Raw genomic sequence first — 19,997 nt, 5'->3', positions numbered from 1 at the left:
ATTGCAAATCCGCCATGGTCGCTAGTGGGTTAGCAGTTAATTCCCTCTCTGATGACTCCAGATAATCTATCCGTTTCTCGATGTCCCCCATTCTTGTAACCAACTCAGTGAATTTCGTCTCTATGGCTGTAATAGATTGATGTATTATAGAAAGATCCTCCAAGTCTGCAACGACCTTCGCCAGCATTGCCGACATGCTCGACAGTTGACGCTGAATCTCTCCCGCCGCAACATCAAAACTGAGTCCCTGGTCAGCGGCCCTGTCTGGGGTATCAGCTTGAGCATGTAAGTGCCTTTTGATATCTCCAGAGCCCGAGGATTTTGAATTCTTTGACATATTGTCTTCATAGAACGGTTAAGAATCAGGGTGTATCAAATCTCACCGGTTTATGACACAAAGAGTAATAAAACTTAAAGTAAAAAAATTAATGGTGAGTGTGGCAACTAGCAAAACTTCTGTGAAGACAGCTCCTTGCAAATGTAGGTTGAATGCTTTATCATCAACCCACGCTGTGTAAATATGTACTGCATGTCATTTGAGATATAAATGTTGGACCGAGTTTGGCTAATGTATTTAAACTAGTGGCAACATGTTGCATAAGTTTGAAACGTCAATTCCTTCAGCTGATGTATGGCAAATGCTTCCATCTTTTAAAAAATGATTCCATTTAAGTTTAAAAAATAAAAACAATTCCATTTGAGACGATACTGCACTTTGAAAATTCACACACTAGATGGCTGAGTGCATAGTGTATAGTTCATCTTTTGGAACACAACTAGGGTTTTCTCTTTCAGAACACCTGCTCTCATGGGAAAGCAAATATTAAAAGAATCTGGCTAAGCAAGTTAGTCAACATATTTATAGCTAGCAACCTGAATAACAACACATCTGGTTTAAAGGTGTAAGGTATGGCGGAGGATCAGTGGCTTAGCAGATTCACGAACAAACAAGAACTTACTGTTAAAAACTCCCCTAATTACTGAAATAGCGCCAGCCAGTCTCCACCAGCACAATAAATGTATTGACAAAGAGACAATGAACTATTGACAGAGAACCGCATGTGACATCCGCATGCTCACCACGTGCTTATCGTGTGGACAGGAAGGGGAACTTTGAGCATAACAATGTGTGTGTGTGTGTTTTTCAGTTAAACACAGAACTGCATATTGCTAATGAAATACGTGTAATCCCTGTATGTTGTGTATTTCTGAGGTATATCAAACTCGTTAGAACTGTTTTGTTGTGTGTTTTAAACTCTGAGGCCTCATATTTAATAGCCTCAGAGTGTATATTCCCTTTTTAAGTGTACTAAACACACGTTTCTTGGTATCAAATTAAACCTTACGATTTGTCCTAGCCGAAAATAAATATAAGGTCACCTTAGAATGGTATTTCGGCTATGTTTACCATCTTTTGAGTCATTCAGCCCAAAATCTCTTACTGTCATAAACATGCAAATGAGCCTTGACAAAGGAACTCTCTCATGCCCAGAGTAAGGGAGACTTTTACGACCTCCAAAGGAATGTTCAGAGAAGTGCTGACCCTCACTTCATTCTCTTACTGAGAAAGAGAAATGAACCCTGTTTAATCCTGTATATCCTATATATATCCATGTGATAAAAATATTAACATGTATCTAATGTTCCATCTCAGGATTTTCCTAAGTGTTGTTGATCTATGTTTTCTTTCAAACTCTAATGGGTTAATGTTTCAGACTTTGCATACTATGGTTAACCGAAATCATATGTGTGGCATATTTGGTCTCTATAACTTGGTATTTTGAAGATCGAAATGACTGTGTACATGATATGTCGATAACAACAACATATTAGTATTACAAGTATATTTCCTAGTTTCTTTCTTGCTCATGCAATGAGAAATGTGAGAACAAAGAGCAATAAACCAAATTCCCGCCTGGAACCCAAACCCTTCTCATTGGTCGAGCCAATGAGAGGTGGGACATGTTTTCTAAGGTTATAAATGCTCTTAGCCCTCTTTTAGTCCTCTTATCTCTTAGCTCTCTCGCTCTTGCTTCCTGCCTCTCCTGTTTTCTGGTCCTCTGAGCCTTGTGCTCTCTCACTCTCTTGCTGAATGATGCTGAACTAGAGGCCCCAAGGACTCCCAAGCGTCATGCCAGGCTACGACCTAGTCTCTGACTCCCACTGGTTCTCTCTCTCATCAAGACAACATCATCAAAGATCAACTCAAGCCATCAACAAATTGCATCAGGACAGTTTAATTCAAATGGGACATGCAAGTATCAAACTTAGTCTCATTATTTGATACATTAAGTATCCTTAACCCCTTTCTAAAAGGGCTGTCAGAACTAATATGATGGTTTGCTCAGGCTGTTGATCTGCTGAACTTCAAACAATGCTATAACTTCTTGCCTTCCTGTATTCTGCTTCAGCCCTCTTTCCCTTGGTAAACTGTATGAATGTATGTATATGTATGTTAGAGTAGTTTAAATGTTTAGTCTAGTTAATAAAGTCTTGTTCATGTCACATGTAAAGTTGTCTGTGTCTCAAGCTCATATCTAAAGTCACTAATCATAGATTTTGACTACTTGCTCTTAATACGTAGTAAGAAAGACATTTCCCATGCCCCGGAAATGTACCTTTCTATTAATTAATTAATTAATAACCAATATTGAGTGTTCACGGGATGAACCGAGCATTTGGTTGTAATGTTAATGTAGCTACATCAAGTTAACCCGATTAACTGATCCAAATATTCATGATCGATTATAACAAGTTATGATTGATTATTAATATTTCATAGAGCTGATTCGCTACAAAGGAACAGGAAAAGACTTTTGAAAGTAACACTACCAGGCCCCTTGAGTGCATGTACTGTATGTTCAGAGGGACTGTACAATTGCAGTGCGTTGTATTTGCAACATATTTGCATCAACGTTTACATACTTGTGTGAAGTATGATTCAGCTGTAGTTAACCATTTAAGCACCCCGTTGCAGCCATCAAAGCCTTAGCAGGACCAAGGAAATAGTAAACAAAAAAGCATGCTAGGCTAAAAAGCAAAGTTAAACAAGGACCTTGATACTTTCCTTTCGAGAACTCATGATAAATCAAGACCCAGAGCTTCACTGCTGTCCTATTAATGCTTTTGGGTGCATATAAGACTTGGTAATCAGTTCACCTTTGAGACTTTCAAAAAGGAATGAGTACAGCAAATGAAAATATTCCCTCTGAGCGTGTCAAATTCTTATGCATCATAGCGAGGAAAAAGGTGCCTTGATTTCAGATACTGTACACTGACTATATGGATTATGTTCATCTGTAATGTTCAACAGCTGGACCAAGTATATACACTTACGGATATATGACAGCAATGAGTAAACTATGTGGCCAAATGTTTGTGGGACACCATATGTGCTTGATCATCATTTAATTTATTACATTTTTAATTTAATTTTGCTGCAATAACAGCTTCCAGTCTTCTGCAAAGGCTTTTCACTATAATGCATGTAGTAACATGGCTGCAGGGATTTGCTCCCATTCAGACACAAGAGCATCAGTGAGTTTAGGGACTGATGTTGGTCTATGGGGGCTGGCTCAAAATTACCATTCCAATTTTCCCCAAAGAGGTTAAATATTGTTCAGGTCTTGGCTTTGTGTAGGCCAGTCAAGTTCTTCCACACCAGACTCAGTAAGCCATTTCTTTATGGATCTCACTTTGTGCACATGAGCCCTGCCGGCCATGCTGGAATAGAAAAGGGTTCTGTCCAAACTGTTGCCACAATTTCAGAAGCACACAATGCCCTAGGATGTCATTGTATGGAACAGCATTCTGATTTGTCTTCACTGAAATTGATGGACTGAAAAAAAAATAATAATTAGAAGGGGGTGTCCACATACTTTTGGCCCTATTGTGCATCAGTCATACATCAAAATACATACATCATGTAATCAAGATCTTACCTCCAAGTCATCCTCCACAATGACCACTGTAGAGTAGGCAAAGACATTGAACACTTGGTTCAGGGCCCAACGGTAGTGTCTGGCAATCTTGTAGTAACCCTGGAATTTTCTGTGATCAGGCCGCACTGGAATGTCTGCAAGATCTGGTTGGCTAATGTGGGTTATCTGACTGCCATAGGAGTCAATCACCCTTGCTGTATCTGCATGACCACAGTCCTGGCTAACAATGATTGGGTAAAGCTCAGCAGAAGGACGGTACTGTATCAATTTATCCAAACTCCTCTTCACTGTCACTCTGTCACAGGCAATGACAAGAATCGGGATAATGATTTGAGGGCTAGGTTTAGTAAGGCCTACTTCATTTTCCACCATTTGTTTGTTTTGGTCCAGCTTCTCCTCCTTTGTGACCAGATGAGGCTGCGCAACTGTAAGAGTCTGAGTATTATTTGCAATAGTTTTTGTATCTTCTACAACTGTATGACTTGGAGGTACTTCAGGATACTGTTGAGGTTTCTTAGGTTCCTCAGTGTTCTTTTTGTTTTCCAATTCCCTCTTTCCCAATTCCTTCCGCTGTTCCCATAGTTCCCTGTGACTCTGTATCTGCTTGAGAAGCTTTTTCTGAGTCTCTAATTCCAATTCAACTTCTTCAGCCAATCGGATCACTTCACCGGCCAATCCATTAGCTCCACCCACTTTTGCTTTTCCAGCTCCCCATTCCTCGCCGGCGCCTGGTTCAGCTCCACCTCCCTCACCAAATCGACCAATGGGGGGCCTGCCCCATAAGAAGAGGAGGAGCAAGGCGTTCCAGGCAACAAACAGAAAAGCTCCACACAAGATTAGAGATCCTTTTTTGCGAACCATGGCCCAGTGACACCACACGAGGGACTGAAAAGAGGAAAAGGCTACAAAGGGAGAAGGCAGAAAATAATTAGGGACAGACATAAAACACAATGAAAGATCTAATCACAGACAAGAATGAGAGCAGCTTCACAGGTTGTCACACCAATTATCTTTCAGAAAAGATAACTTGCACTCAGAGGGCATAAACATGTAAAGCATTCCAAAGGACATGGATGATAATATAATGTGTGGCATGTTATAAACATGTCTAGTAAGGAATTTAACACATGAAAAAGGATAGAAGCTGGGTAAGGACTAGGGTCAAAGGGAAGGAGACTTTGGAATATGTTATCCATCTGCAATCTCTCTGTAAAACAAAAACAGGATATCAAGATTACAGTGACATTATTATTATTAATGAATTTGACTGAAGCACATAAGTACCGTATAACATCTCCAGTTACCAATTGGTCTAATTGGATGGGTAAGGATGGTCCAACATCTGACTAGTCAATTAGCAAGGTTTTGTAATTTATTAACATTTTTTCAGCAGTGGCGCTTTAAAGGTGATGAATTGATATCTGAACAACTGTGCTAAAATGTATTCCCTTTAGGCACCCCTGCGACAGCCTCCAACAAATTTCAAGACAATTATTGCAGATCTAAAACCAGCTGCAGTGAGCAATGTTCCCATTATTAGCTGATGCTTAATCATTATTTTTCCAATTTTTTTGCAAGGATTTTGTGCAATAAACAGTAGCTTGTTAAGAAGTAATATACACCACAGTGAGACAGTCATTATCTCAAAATAAACCCTGACAGTCCATAAATAAATGGAGAAGAGTTATACGAGAAGAAAAAGACTGCAGAGTGATACAAGATATAAAACTTAGTGTTACGTAGGAAACCGTTTGTCTGGGTCAATTATACACTTTAGAGGCCATTATACAAAAATATTTGATAGCAGAATGCTGTGATTGACTAATTAAAATGAAGTATTACAGAGAGCGGCATAAGAAGCCTATTTATTTGCATAATTTCTGTCAGTTAACCTATTAACTACCGTTCAAAAGTTTAGGGTCACTTACTCATTCTTTATCTTTTTTTTTCTTCACATTTTAGAATAATAGTAAAGTCATCACAACTATGGAATAATAGAAATGGAAATATGGGGATTATGTTGTGACAAAAAAAATCTAAAATATATAAAAACTGTGTTATATTGGGCAAGCTGCTTAAGAATCATGTTTGAATGATGTCAGGTGGACATGACCCTAATCCAGCCTAATTATACAGGGCTATATTTTAACCAACAAGTTAACTAGTTATTCAGACAACTCACCATCTGGTTGTGACAAGACAAACAGTCCACTTGTGTTCAAATGACAGATGGGTTTGCCTATACATTCCACATATCTGTAATAGGTACGTGTAATGTATAGGCAAACCCATCTGTCATTTGAACACAAGTGGAAAGTTTGTCTTGTCATTAATAGCTGCTGTCTTACTGCAGTTATGATGAATCACACATTAAAGCCATTTACCTACAACTTAATCTTTTGTGGCGGCTCCAAATACATCAATTATTGCAAGTCTTGGCCTTAAATTCCTGACCAGATGGATGTTTCAGAGTCTAAAGAGTGTGGTTTCGAGGGGAAATATTGGTCCTTGTAATGCAGAAGTACGATTACCCTATAATCTTTCATTCACTAATAGTCTCGCCTACATTTCATCTGTAGTACAGTTGCCATCATCGCAAACACAAATTAGAGCATTTCATTCATCCCACTCTACAGGAGGGCTATGGGAAGCAAAACTTCTCAGCATGCTTTGACAAACTGTGCAAACCCTGCTCTTGGCAGACTGAGGGCACTCCAGAGTAATTAAAACTGGCAGTTTGATCAGACCGCCATGCACCATCTTAGCGAGGGTGTACTCTGTAATAACCAAGACCGGGAATGGCGAGTTTCTGTACAATTGGAGGAACTGAACAAAAAACCGCTACAAAGATATCATCTATTAACCGTCTTGCAGAGTTTAGATCCTAATAAGCCAATACATTTCATGACCCCACATGTCTTCGGAAGGCAGCGGTAGGCTACTAACAAGGGCAAACCTATTTATTCTATGTAGGCCAGACCATCATAGTTGGTATACCAGACAGGAATTTCCTTCTGAATGAGGCCAATAATTCCCAAGAGAGAAATTCAGAAGGATTCTGTCTATGTGATGTCAGTTTCATTAGTGCCAAACTTGGTTTTACGTTACAATGCAGCCTGGTCAATGAAAAGAGGTATGTCATTGACAAAGAAGAGTCTCAGCACACTGAAGAAGGTAACACTGACTGAGGCAGAACTGAAACATCCATCCACCCTAAAACAGAATCGTGGCACTATCCAATGTTTCCCGTGTGGATTTATGTTATGATTAGTTATAGAACCCACAGCACTATTGTGGCATGTTGAAAATTAAGTGGACACTATCCTACATAAAAAATACCTATTATCAAGTTGGACTCATTTTTGAGAAATATCAAACATCACTAGTACTGAAATTGTGACAGACAGATTATTGATACCTGTCGGGGGATGGTGATTCTGGACTGTCCTATGTCAGTGGCCTTGGCTGTCTTGACTATACCCATTAGTTGATTCATTTTTTTAGCCATGTGGATTTTTAATGGACTTTTTGAACTCCCAAAAACATATTTGTTCCTTATAGTAATTGAATTGTTTCCCAGGAGATCAGCAGTTACAGAAATACTCAAACCAGCCCGTCTGCCACCAACATTCTATGCGTGGTTAAACAGTGCCCCCTCAAAAATAGGGGCATAATACATACATTAAAATCAAACAATAGTATCATAATTTGTAATCAAAACATATTTTTTTAATTAATATTCAATTAATTGTTGAAAATATTTGTAGAAGGAATAAAAAACACCTTGCATTATTTACCAGAAAGATTACATGTATAACTGCAACCGTATAACCCGGTTGGGGGTGCAGTTTAAAATATTCATTCCACATCACTGTATTACAGCCTGTAAATCTGAAAACCACCTTCTTCACAACTCGCGTTTTGCATCTCCTTTTAAATTAAAACTGGGAAATGGAAGTCACACAAGCCCATACACCCAACAAAACTTACCGTTTTGGACACTGGGGGAAGTATTTTGAATTTCGGTACGGACAGGCCGATTTCAGCTAAACAAAAGTCAATCTACTGTTTCCGTGTGAGATCAGTCTGATTTAGACACGTCCTAAATGCAACATGCAATAACATAAACATTAAATAAAACAGCTCATATAAAATTTTGTTCGACTTCATGATGTGGGTGAACAACCTTCTCTGAAGGTTAAGTACCTCTTTTCACTGCCCCTTTATTGAAAAATGTACTTCATTTTGAGTGTCAAGTTCTATTTTGTACCCTTTTTGTGGAAAGTGACAAAAAACTAGGTCTGAAGCACTGAAGCAAAATCAGGATATCTACCACTCAAAACGACCTGCTTTCCTTTCTACTGCTGTCTCTACTGTCTTCTACTCTAACTACTGCTGGCCAGTGGGAAAAACAACTACTTTGTAATGACAATGTCCATTCATTGTTTGTGGCAGACACTGGGCTGCACACAAAAGTCTATACAGGGTCATAAGACTTCTAGTCATTCTATGTAGATCAAACATGCAACACAGTGAACATCGGTCCAAACTTAAATGCACTGTAAACCTTAAGTTTGTCATTACTGGAGAATTTAAATTGTCTTAATTAGACTAATGTCAAGTGAAATGTCAAGGTTTGGACTCATAATTAAAATATAAATCAATGAAAAATCTATAGACCTAAGATTTTAAGAGTTAATAACTCAAACGATTGTGTACGAAATTGTTTCCTTGGTCAAAGGCAGAAGTGGATTGGCCATCGGGAAAACCAGGGGGCTCTTTAACACCTGCCAGCCAGGCTGGTTCTCCTGAGCACTATCAGTGGGGCCCCTTGCCTGAATTGTAACTCTCACACCTGTTTTCCATCATCTGATTTTTTTTTTACTATTTAAGCACTGAACACACCAGGCTCAGTGAAAAGTCTTGTTTTGACTATGCTGACATTTCTGAGGGTTCCCCTGAGTATTTACTTTGTGTATGACCCCTGCCTGTTTAACTTTGTATGGATTAATATCTGGACTGCTTCTCTGTGTCTGACCCTCACCTGTTTAATTTTGTATGGATTAATGCCTGAACTGCTTCTCTGTGTTTGACCCTCGCCCGTTTCACTTTGTATGGATTAATGCCTGAACTGCTTCTCTGTGTTTGACCCTCGCCCATTTCACTTTGTATGGATTAATGCCTGAACTGCTTCTCTGTGTTTTGATCCGCTCCTGTTTATTTTTGTTGTGGATTATTATCAGAAAATCTCATACTGTTCTAATTCAAATCCATCCTATGCAAACCCTATTTTCCACACAGACTGTGCCTGTTTATTTATTCATTTCTCTTTTCATTTAATAAATAAACTGCACATGGATCCAAACCAAAACCCTCAAGCCTCTTCATTACAACAGGGAAGATAACAAACACAGCGTCCTCTTTATGAACAGCATTCTATAATAAGAGGTGCACACCAAGCGTACTCAATAAGGAATGTGCATAGACACAGACACATAATAATGTGATTACAAAATATATCTTATTAGTCACTTATAATTACAAAGCATGAAATATATTAACTCAGTAATTGAGATACGTGCATTTAAAAATTCACTCATTTCAGTGGACTATTTAAAATGAATTTAAGATTAAAAGAATCTTAAAGGAAATGTTGACCATTTACAAGACCTGTACATGCTGATTATAGCCTACTGATTCAATTCTAACCTAAAATCTTAATGTAGCCCATCATTCATTTAACCCAAGAAATGTACTGCATTAGTCATTCTAAAGAACAGCATGGCAACATGGCTTAAAGCTTGTAGGAAAAACCACAATATAAGGATGTACTGAAATGTATTAACATTTGTCATGCCTGTGTGTTTATATATTTTTAAATAAAATGTTTTACTTAAATCTGATGAATCTTTGGTTGTCTTTAAAAAATTGCATGTATTAAAACAGCAAATGTGTCAGGGGCCTGGGTATCTCAGCGAGTAAATATGCTGACTACCACCCCTGGAGTCGCAAGTTCGAATCCAGGGCATGCTGAGTGACTCCTAAGCAGCCAAACTGGTCCGGTTGCTAGGGAGGGAAGAGTCACATGGGGTAACCTCCTCATGGATTCTATACTGTGGTTCTCGCTCTCGGTGGGGAGCTTGGTGAGTTGTGCATGGATGCTGTGGAGAATAGGGTGATGCCTCCATACGTGCTATGTTTCCACGGTAATGCGCTCAACAAGCCACGTATTAAGATGCACGGATTGACTGTCTCAGAAGCGGAGGCATCATGTGGCTCGCTGTGCATGACACCGCGGAGATTCACAGCACGTAGTCATGCTACTCTCTGCGATCCAAGCATAACTTACCACGCGCCCCATTGAGAGCGAAAACCACTAATCGTGATCACGAGGAGGTTACCCCATGTGACTCTACCCTCCCTAGCAACCGGGTCAATTTGGTTGCTTAGGAGACCTGGCTGGAGTCACCCAGCACACCCTGGGTTCGAACTCGAGACTCCAGGGGTGCTACTCAGCGTCAATACTCGCTGAGCTACCCAGGCACCCTATTATTTACTTTTAATATTTGTAGTATTTTAAAGATTCAAGTATTGCAAAATAATCGCAAATGTTTTGCTAAATTAGCTGCAAAAATAAAGGGCATCTTGTGGAGCACTTGCTTCTGTTTCACACATGACAATAAAAGACTGAGCACAAGCTGGTCCTGAATAAATTATTTAATCAATTACAATAGTGTCAAATGTGCACAATTGTATTTTTTACTCTGTGCTTGTGCATTGTGGGATTTAAACCTATCCAAGTGGCTCAAGTGTTTTATCCATTTTCACCAAAATCCGTTCAGATTCATTTAATGATTCAGTGACCATTTCTGGTGATGCCAGAAGGTAATGACAAATGAGTGTCTTGTGTGAAATGAGTTAGTCACTGAAACAATGATCAAATTAAAATTTGAATCCTTTAAAACTGTTATGTCTACAGACCTAAAGAGACTTTAGTAGAGGTTTTAAGCATAATAAGAACAAATCAAATCAATCATTTCTATCAAATCTATGTTTGTGAGCTGCTGAGCATGACTTTTATCAAAAGACAACAATAATAGTCTTATAATAATTATAATTATTTTCAATAACATCTGTACGCACTCAACAAGCCAAGCGATAAGATGCGCAGACTGACGTCTCAGACACGGTCTTCATCCTCTGCCACCCAGAATAAAGCGAGTCACTGTGCCACCACAAGGACTTAGAGCGCATTGGGAACTGGGCATTCCAAATTGGGGAGAAAAGGGTAGACAAAAAAATTAAAAACAATACTGTCTGTAAATCCACCATTTGGACTTTATATGAGTTTAGCTTGGGAAAGTGCAGGAGATAAAAATCACCTTTTTAAAGAGTGCGGAGGACGTGTCCCCCATGTCCCCCATAGCTGCTACGCCCTTGGGTCGACCTTTAGTAATAACAGAACCAGAAGCGTTTTTCTTTAGGATCCAATCCAAAAATTATTTCTATCTTCATATGCATCTTCTCATAACACCTTTGTAAACATCATCCAACCTTTCTACACTTGAATGCTTTTCGATGTCTCAATGTTTATAATGTTTTTGTTTATCTCATTGGTATCAGAGAAAAGCAGTGCTTCATTTCCACTGTGTCTACAGACAATTTTAGAGCAGGGGCGTTTTGATGATGTAATCGATTACTATATGAACACCAAGTTAAGTAAACTCATTTACACACATTTTGGAGACACCATTACTCAATTGAATTGAGGGAGCGAGTTTACTCAATCAACTGAGTAAAGTAAATTTATTAGAGTGTTCAGTGAGGACTCCTATCTCACAAACACAAATTGCCTAATACCTGAAGGGTTAAACAATACTCTATATGTAACGCTCTATGTAGAAGTTTGAGAGTTACAATGTGACAATGGTGGAGAGACATCAGTGGACATCTAATAATGTGCTTTGCACAGGAAAGGTGTCAGCATCAATTAGTGCTGCCAATAATAACCTCAGTAATCTTCTGGATACAACCAAGAAACTAATCCCCAAATAATCCAGTTATTGGAGACGTCTAAGACATTGCAACTTTGCTACATTCACAAAACATCAAGAATGCCAGAACCATTAATTCACATAATAATTTCCTTTTTGGGAATAAACAAAACACAGACACACACACACTTAGATGTGTAAGATTTCATCAAAAACAACTGGATTCATACGTATTTGCTATACATAAGAGCTTTGCCAACACAAGGCGAGAACTGTAGATGCTAATAGGTCTAAAACATGAAGAAATAACTAACTAGATTGTTCTTAGTGCGTAACATGGAAAAGAATGGTGTCTAAAAAAGCAAAAGATCTAGAGTGCATAAAGTTCCAAGAATAGGTCAATCACTAAGCAAAGCAAGATGTCCAAAAGTTGTTAAAACTTCTGTTTGTTTGATATGGAAGGTGTGGAACAGCAAGGAAGAACAAGAGGTACTAAGCATTACCTTAAAGTGCAGTCTACTTTTCCACGTCTCTCTCCCGACTATTCACAAGGAGCTGGTCAGCAAGAACCAGATGAGCGAGAGAGTTTATGGCAGACAGAGGAGGGGAGGAGAAACCAGAGGAAAGGGGAAGGAAGTTCTGTACCCATGCAAAGAGCCAATACAGCCAGTTAAAACTCAAAACAGTCCTTTTGACACCCTCCACTCACAATAGCATGTGACACAATGAAAAGTTCATCCAAGTTTAGTTGTTTTACAATCTTCAACAAATGTAGAAATGCTCAGAAATATTTTTCCTTATAGGGCCTAGCTACAGTTATTACTATTATAATAATACAGTGGGAACTTGATATTATCTACCACTAGCATTAAAATAAATGATATAAAATGAAAATATTCTGAAAACTTCTATGCTGTTCAATGAGATCTTCTATTATTTGATTATGGTTTTACAGTAATAGCAATCATTTTAGTAATACCAATTATGTTGTTGTAATGAGTATTTATGGAATATTGCATCCAACTGCACAAAATAGCAAAACATTATTATTATTATTTTTTATCAAATAGCGATATATTCATTTTATTTTGTTACATTTTATAATTTATTGTATAATAAAAACTTATATTTGTTTTTTAAAGGTATTTGTGTATTATAGTTTATCCATAATTATTTGTGGTAATACTTTACAATAAAGTTGTGATTGTTAACATTAAAATTAGCTAAAGATGAACAATAGTCTATTATATTTGGTCTAATTAAGCTTGGCTAATTTAAACTTTAATTAAATATTTAAAAATAAAATAAAAGTTATACATGTTAACATTAATTTGTGGATAATGAACTCACGCCAACTAACATTTTTTAATAATTTTTTAATATATATATATATATATATATAAACATTACCCGTTAATACATTGCAAATGTAAAACACCAATGTTAACAAATACAAGCTTTTTGTAAAAAGTAACATGAATCATCATCACACAATTTACAGGAGATGACCACAACATATCCCCAGCTCTTTGCCCGCAGGTGAAAAGTAGTGTGTAAGTTAGTGTAAGATGACGTGGCAACATGGTTTAACTTGCATGGTTTAGCCTCAGCTGGTGTGTTACTAGTACCACTGTCAGCTGAACTTTGTCATTACACGATTCTGGATCACTGGCAGAAGGTTCATACACCCCCAAACACACAGCACTGGACTGGACATGATGTTTGAGGTCTACTATGCGTTCAGCTGACTTTCACAGTAGGAGATCATCCACAGCACACCGTCTGGCTCAAGCTAGATCTAAAAGAGACGCTCTTCTACAGCCTAAATCTATCAGTCATACTTGAGAAGAAAGAACCGCCACAGATTTGCTCGTATAAATAGTGGACTAATCAAAGTGTCTGAGAACATAAAAGCGGATAACAACAGAGGCAGCAGACCGCAAACCACGACTCACTCTCACCTTTCATCGGGTGAGGTTAAACAGCGAGAGGATCCCAATGGTCGGTATGAGAGCTTCACTTTTGATTCTTCATGTTCTTCATCATCGGTCCCCCTTCACTCGGCGCTCTCTCCATTGTCGGCCTTCCCACTCTGTGTAATATCCGTTCACGTCTGCAGTGGTTTAAACTGTCTGCGGCTTCGGACACTTATTTTGAAGGCTGTAGTTTGCAGTTAAAGCACTGATGGAGGTTTTGATTTGATGCCGCCGCTCACTCTTGTGTGTACAGTCAAAGCGATGCTCCACTTCCGGATTGATTCATTAAGTAAGACCCGCCCCCCTCGCGCTTCCCTCCTCTTCGCCATTTCCCTAGCAACAAAATGCCTTAGCAACCGACTCGTGAAGCAGTAATTAATACGTGATTATATATATATATATATATATATATATATATATATATATATATATATATATATATATATGTGTGTGTGTGTGTGTGTGTGTGTGTGTGTTAAAAAATAAATAAAGGGTGAATCTCAATACAAATAAAATTAAACAATATCTTGCATTTGAAGTTCTGCGACAATATATATTTTTTTGCAATCAAGCACACTGTGCAAATTCTCATTATTGTAATGTGAAAAACATAATTGTCCTTACTGTAGTACAGTAACGAATGTCTTCCTCTCCAGACACAATTTTTTTTAATGTTATTTTTAAAATCAGCATTACATGAAGTAGCTACACACACACATATGTTTGCATTTTAGGGTTGCCACCCATCCCGTAAATTACGGGATCGTCCCGTATTTAAAGATTAAATTATGCGTCCCGTATTTAAGCTGGTCAGGAGGCGTCACGGTGAAATTGTTCCAGATCGCTAATTTAAAATTGGTAAGTCGGAAAATGTGCCTAAAGTGGGTAAAGGACCGTCTGAAAACACCACAAATGGTTCTAAGACTGTGGATTTTGTTTTTCTAAATAAATGTTCAGAAAGATCAAACAATGTATGAATACAATCATAAAGACAAGGTGAAGAAAGAAAAATACGAATAAACCAACCAAAATGTATAATTAAGATAAATGAGTCAAATAATCGAAAAGATAAAAATAAATATATTTTTAACATATAAATATACAAATATATATATTTTTTATAAGTCAGGAAAGTTCTAATTTCAGCATTTAAGAATGTGTATAGGCCTACCATTTTTATTAAGAACGCATTAACCCATTTATTGCTAAAACTGTGGAGCAGGTTAATAGGGGCCATGATTTAGTGAGATAAAATCACTTAAAAACCATGTATGTGTTGTTATATCCAATTTTACAACTTGACATAACTTGAACATAAAGGTGCGAACGCCTGACTTGGCAGTAAAAATAATGATTTCAACAACTTTACAGCTCAAATAATACATGAGTTAACAGAAGAGTTGTGAAGTGCTTTTATAAAATTATAAGCGTCACATTTCTTCTTCGCGACCCTGTACACAGGATAAGCGGTTGACGATGGATGGATGGATGGATGGATGGACATTTCTTCTTTTAAACCCTCCAAAGATTTAGCCATTAACATAGATTTTTGCAAAAGAGAAATAAATAATATATATATATATATATATAATTATTTTGTGGTAATCAATATCATGTTGTCAATTGAGCTTAACTTGTATTGAACACAAAACATTCCTTTAATTTTAGAAATGTACTTTTCTTCTTTTGAAGCATGACCCAGACATACTGGTTTCGTGTGGGTCATCTTAAAAATAAAGGCCCCTAATGTGCCTTTCAGAATTGATGTTGTTTTCTTTTCACGTTTAGACAGTGCATAGAATTGGTTAATTAATAGAACATAGAGGATATCGAGAGTGCATTTACAAAAACAAAAAATTATATATTTTTTTAATTTGAACACCCTTGTTCAAATGGATTTCACAGAATTTGACATGATGCAAATTAGGCAAACAAACGACAGTCATTTTACAACAACAAAAAATATTTTTGGTAAATAATTTATTTTACATTCATGTTGTATCCAAACAAACATAATATGCATCACCACTTTGTCACACCGTGGCTGTTCAGAGGCATCTTTTCTATGTTCACTAAAATGGACATAAAAAATAATAAAGTATTTTTTCCTCAGCTTGTCATGGGTTTGGTGTTCTACTTTTCCATACATTTACACATTTAAGCCCTTGATTAGTCTTGTTTCGTCATATCTTCCAAAGCCAAAAGTTGGTCCTCAATGTTCTTCAGCTCCTGCTCCATGGCTGCAATCTGATCAATTCAAAACACAATAAATTTAGCTGCCGAAATGTATTATTTACATTTACATTCATGCATTTGGCAGACACTTTTATCCAAAGCAACTTACAGAGCCCTTATTACAGGGACAATCCCCCTGGAGCAACCTGGAGTTAAGTGCCTTGCTCAAGGACACAATGGTGGTGGCTGTGGGGTTTGAACCAGTGTACTTATGATTACCAGATTACCAGTTATGTGCTTAGACCACTACACCACCACCAATTCCAATATGCAGTGCATGTATAAACATTCCAATCCACGCAGATAATCTCATACTGAACTGTAATAACACACTGTGGCAGGGCGGAGGGCGGGGCCGGGTCGTGATTCTACACACCCGGTCCCTTATCAGGCTAATTAAGCCTCCGAGAGGGATAAAGGCCGATTGCGGACAGTGTCTCCCCGACTACCTGGAGCGGTAGGGCCGTTGCCAGGGGCGGAGGAGTGTCCCCACGAGTCGCCGAGAACGCGGAGGGGTGTTCTGACCACCGGGGGTCGTGAGTCTGACTCCGGTCCGCCCATGGAGAAGCGGCTGTCCTCCGCCTGAGAGGGTGGAGAAGTAATCGAGGCCCATGCGACGGTGTATCAGAGAACCGGTGAGTGGGTTTTTTTTATTTTCATCTCTCTCTCCTCTCTCTCTCTCTCTACCGCTCTGCGTTGGCCTTTTCCCTCTCGTTTAAATTTTACAGTGTTTTTTTGGTGGGGTACTACACTGTTACAAGTAGAAGTACCCCCCATTTTAATTATTTCTGTTTCCCTCCCATTGTCCCCTCCCTCGTCCAGGTAGATGGGGATGACCTGCCGGCAGACCGGACTTAAAGCACGCCCTCCCCCAGGGAAAGGGGGGGATGTACGTCAGGCCGGGGGCTCCCCAGCCTGAGAGAACGAGGGAGGAATGTGGCAGGGTGGAGGGCGGGTCCCTTATCAGGCTAATTACACCTCCAAGAGGGATAAAGGCTGATGGAAGATGGTGGTGCGACGAGAGAGAGATCGTTTACGGACATGTCCGTCGTGTGTGTGTGTGTGTGTGTGTGTGTGTGTGTGTGTGTGTGTGTGTGTGTGTGTGTTTGTGTCTTTTTAAGTTTATCATTAAAACTATTATTTATGTCGTCAAGCTGGTTCTCGCCTCCTCCTTTCCATTGAACTACGTTACACACGCCTTATATAATGAGATTTCTGTTGAGTGTGGAACAAATTAAGCTAACTGCTTATTGTAATATGGAAATGTAGGAGACAAGCTAGTTTTAAAATGTAGTTTTCAAAAAATGTAGTTTTCAAAAAAAAACGAGTAGTTTTTCTCGTGGATAGGTTTGGGTCGTATTTCACCTCCAAATTAAAAGACAATATGAAGAAATAATATTTAGCATAAAAATATAAAATTATTGAGGTATAATATACAGTCAGCCAGTTGTTATTGTAAAATAAACCCAGACATCTGTGAAGCGGAGGACTGTTGTATCAGCCTGAAGGGTTTATCTTGTGATAACAACAGGCTGACTTTACACTATCCCACTTATTACACGGCTACTACACAAATAAATACATGGACATGTAATTAGCAATTTCTGAATAGCTGAAATCCACCTCCGGTTTGCGTCATTGTCGAGTTATGTTGGCAGGCCCCCATTAATGCACGGGCTTACCTGGGCTTAAGCCTAGGGCCCCAGGCTAAGGGACAGCCTCGGTGATGCAGGAAAAATTATCACATCACTGCATTTTATTATAATGAGTTGACTGTCCCTTTATCGCTTTGCTTTGACTGCGTGTGCAAGCCCTGTGCGAGAAGTGTCAGTCAAACCTCTCACTCCCAATCGTCAGTCACCTTTATTTAATGTCCTGTCTGAAATCCAATAAAAATATCCTTCACTGCTTAAAGTTTCTGAACACTTTTAGAGATTGGCCTGTATCGATCTCCCGTGAGTCGTGACGTATGTACTCACGTTGAATTCCGAATAAGCTAAATGTAGTACTGGTCAGCCAAAACAGTAAATGGATGAGTTAATGTCACAATGATGTCTTGAAAAGGCCGGGGACGGGGACTTTGTTTATGTTAGGACAAGGCTGGAGCCGTTACGCAAATACAGATGAATGTGAAACAAGTGAGTAGAAGCAAATGTGTCCTCCTTTTGAATCGCAATAAACTAAGCATAAAGAATAAAGAACACTAACTCGAGCGGTATAGCCAAGAAACCTCCGTCTGCAGAAAAATATAAATAAACTCCAGCGAGTTTCCTTTCATCCAGCTTCGGTGTCAGCGTGTCTTATTTAGATGTCATCATTCCTATGCCCTATTCCATACGAAGACAATTACCCTCAACTGTAAGAGCTTCAGAAGGCTGAAAGGTGTTAATGGTAAGTAAAAAATTTATTTAAGCAGTTCTTATCATAAAATCTGTTTGGCATTGACCCTACAGAATGGAAGTACCCTGCGAAGGCATTATCAGCGCCAGTTAGAACACAGCCAAACATGCTAGGGAGGGAGTGTTCTCGTTCTAGAAAGCATTTGATTGGACAAAGTTTCCAAAAAAAGTTTCTCATGCCATATGTGTTGTCAAGACTGTGCCTCAGTCTGTCAAGCTGGAAGAGAGAGAGTGCTCTCAATACCCAATTTTAAATGCTCATATCTTCTGAAAACTTTTTTTTGTCAGCATTTGGAAGTACACTAGCATATTGATGCTCTATAAAGGGAATAAATATAGACTAAAAGCAGCAAAACTTTCATTTTGATTTCATGGCGACTTTAATGTTAGTAAATGATTATACGTTTATGAAGGTAAATTAGTGCCTAAAAGATTTGCATGAAGCATCAGAAACTGAGCTTTTCCAAAAGCCTTTTCACACGCAAGCTTTCAAACGGTGAATGTGTCGTGCGAGTGGGATGCTCTATTCTCCATCAAAGGGATGTGCATTTTGTTTTGCGTCCCTCCTGTTTTCTGAGAAGAAACATTCCTCATTTTCCTCTTGTGGCTTTAATGACTGGAATCACGTACAACAGTGTGTGGCCAACCATGAGAGTTCCGAGTCACATCGCAGGAGTATGTTTGTGTGGTGGGTATGTCGTACTGCACAGAAAGGGCAGATTGACAATGAACTACGAGAACAGTTTCAGACAGAATGCCTCTACTGGGTCAGTGTATTTGAAAGAGTTGTGGCTGTTGTGAAGTGCCTAGCGGAGCGTGGACTCGCGTTTCGAGGGGAGAAGTATTTTTTTTGGTCAGCAAAATAATGGCAATTACACGGGATTGCTTGAATCAGTCAATCTGATCCATTCCACAGTGATCACATTGCTCGCTTTGGCAATGCCGGTAGAGGCAATCCATCATACCAACCACTACTTTTGAAGAATTTGTGTAATTAATGGGAGAAAGTTTTAAATACTTAACAGAACATTGACATACAAAACTGCTGAGGTCAGTGCTATGACAACACCAGCAATATGGCTGGCTTGGATTAAGGAGTCCAGGCTCGTATACGGGAGATCATCCGGTTGGCAGAATGGGTTCCGTGTGCTGTTCATTCTTTAAACTTAGTCAGAGTGAATATAGTGGACTGTTGCCTAGAGACAAATGGGTTTTTCACTTTTGTTCAGAATCTTTTCAACATTTTCACAAAGTCTCCTTGGCGTTGGCAAATTCTTACTGCTGGCCTGCAGTGCAATGTCAGAGGGAGAATAGATACACACAAATCTTTATGTGCTGACCATCTTGTCTCTCTAAATCGGAGACAAGATGGTCAGCACATGCCCAGGCGGTACACGCACTGTATATAAACTATGAAAACATCCAGGGCACTCTTAAAACAACTGCAGAAGA

The 19,997-nt window shown here is 38.8% G+C and overlaps 2 protein-coding genes across 4 annotated transcripts in view; both read right to left on the bottom strand.

Moving 5' to 3' along the window:
• Nucleotides 1-14,153, bottom strand: part of LOC127650315 (alpha-1,3-mannosyl-glycoprotein 2-beta-N-acetylglucosaminyltransferase-like) — a 29,801-nt gene extending 15,648 nt beyond the window's left edge. The window contains exons 1-4 of one of the 3 annotated variants that reach the window (XM_052135650.1): nt 12,439-12,508; nt 11,324-11,388; nt 11,085-11,201; nt 3,942-4,843 (exon numbers count right to left, since the gene is read on the bottom strand). In XM_052135650.1, coding sequence (XP_051991610.1) covers nt 3,942-4,802 — 861 coding nt within the window. In that variant the 5' untranslated portion in view covers nt 4,803-4,843; nt 11,085-11,201; nt 11,324-11,388; nt 12,439-12,508. Of the gene's footprint in view, nt 1-3,941; nt 4,844-11,084; nt 11,202-11,323; nt 11,389-12,438; nt 12,509-13,896 lie in introns of those variants that run through there. The other 2 variants (XM_052135649.1, XM_052135651.1) reach the window with 2 other exon arrangements.
• A 1,734-nt stretch (nt 14,154-15,887) lies between these two features.
• LOC127650324 (valine--tRNA ligase, mitochondrial-like) overlaps nt 15,888-19,997 on the bottom strand; it is a 38,453-nt gene continuing 34,343 nt past the window's right edge. Inside the window, exon 30 of the mRNA XM_052135667.1 lies at nt 15,888-16,158. Coding sequence (XP_051991627.1) covers nt 16,081-16,158 — 78 coding nt within the window. The 3' untranslated portion in view covers nt 15,888-16,080. The remainder of the gene's footprint in view (nt 16,159-19,997) is intronic.

This window comes from Xyrauchen texanus, chromosome 10 (assembly GCF_025860055.1).
Source record: "Xyrauchen texanus isolate HMW12.3.18 chromosome 10, RBS_HiC_50CHRs, whole genome shotgun sequence".
Classification (NCBI taxonomy): domain Eukaryota; kingdom Metazoa; phylum Chordata; class Actinopteri; order Cypriniformes; family Catostomidae; genus Xyrauchen; species Xyrauchen texanus.
Note: the sequence above shows the minus strand (reverse complement) of the source record. Positions and strands in the feature narration are given on the sequence as shown.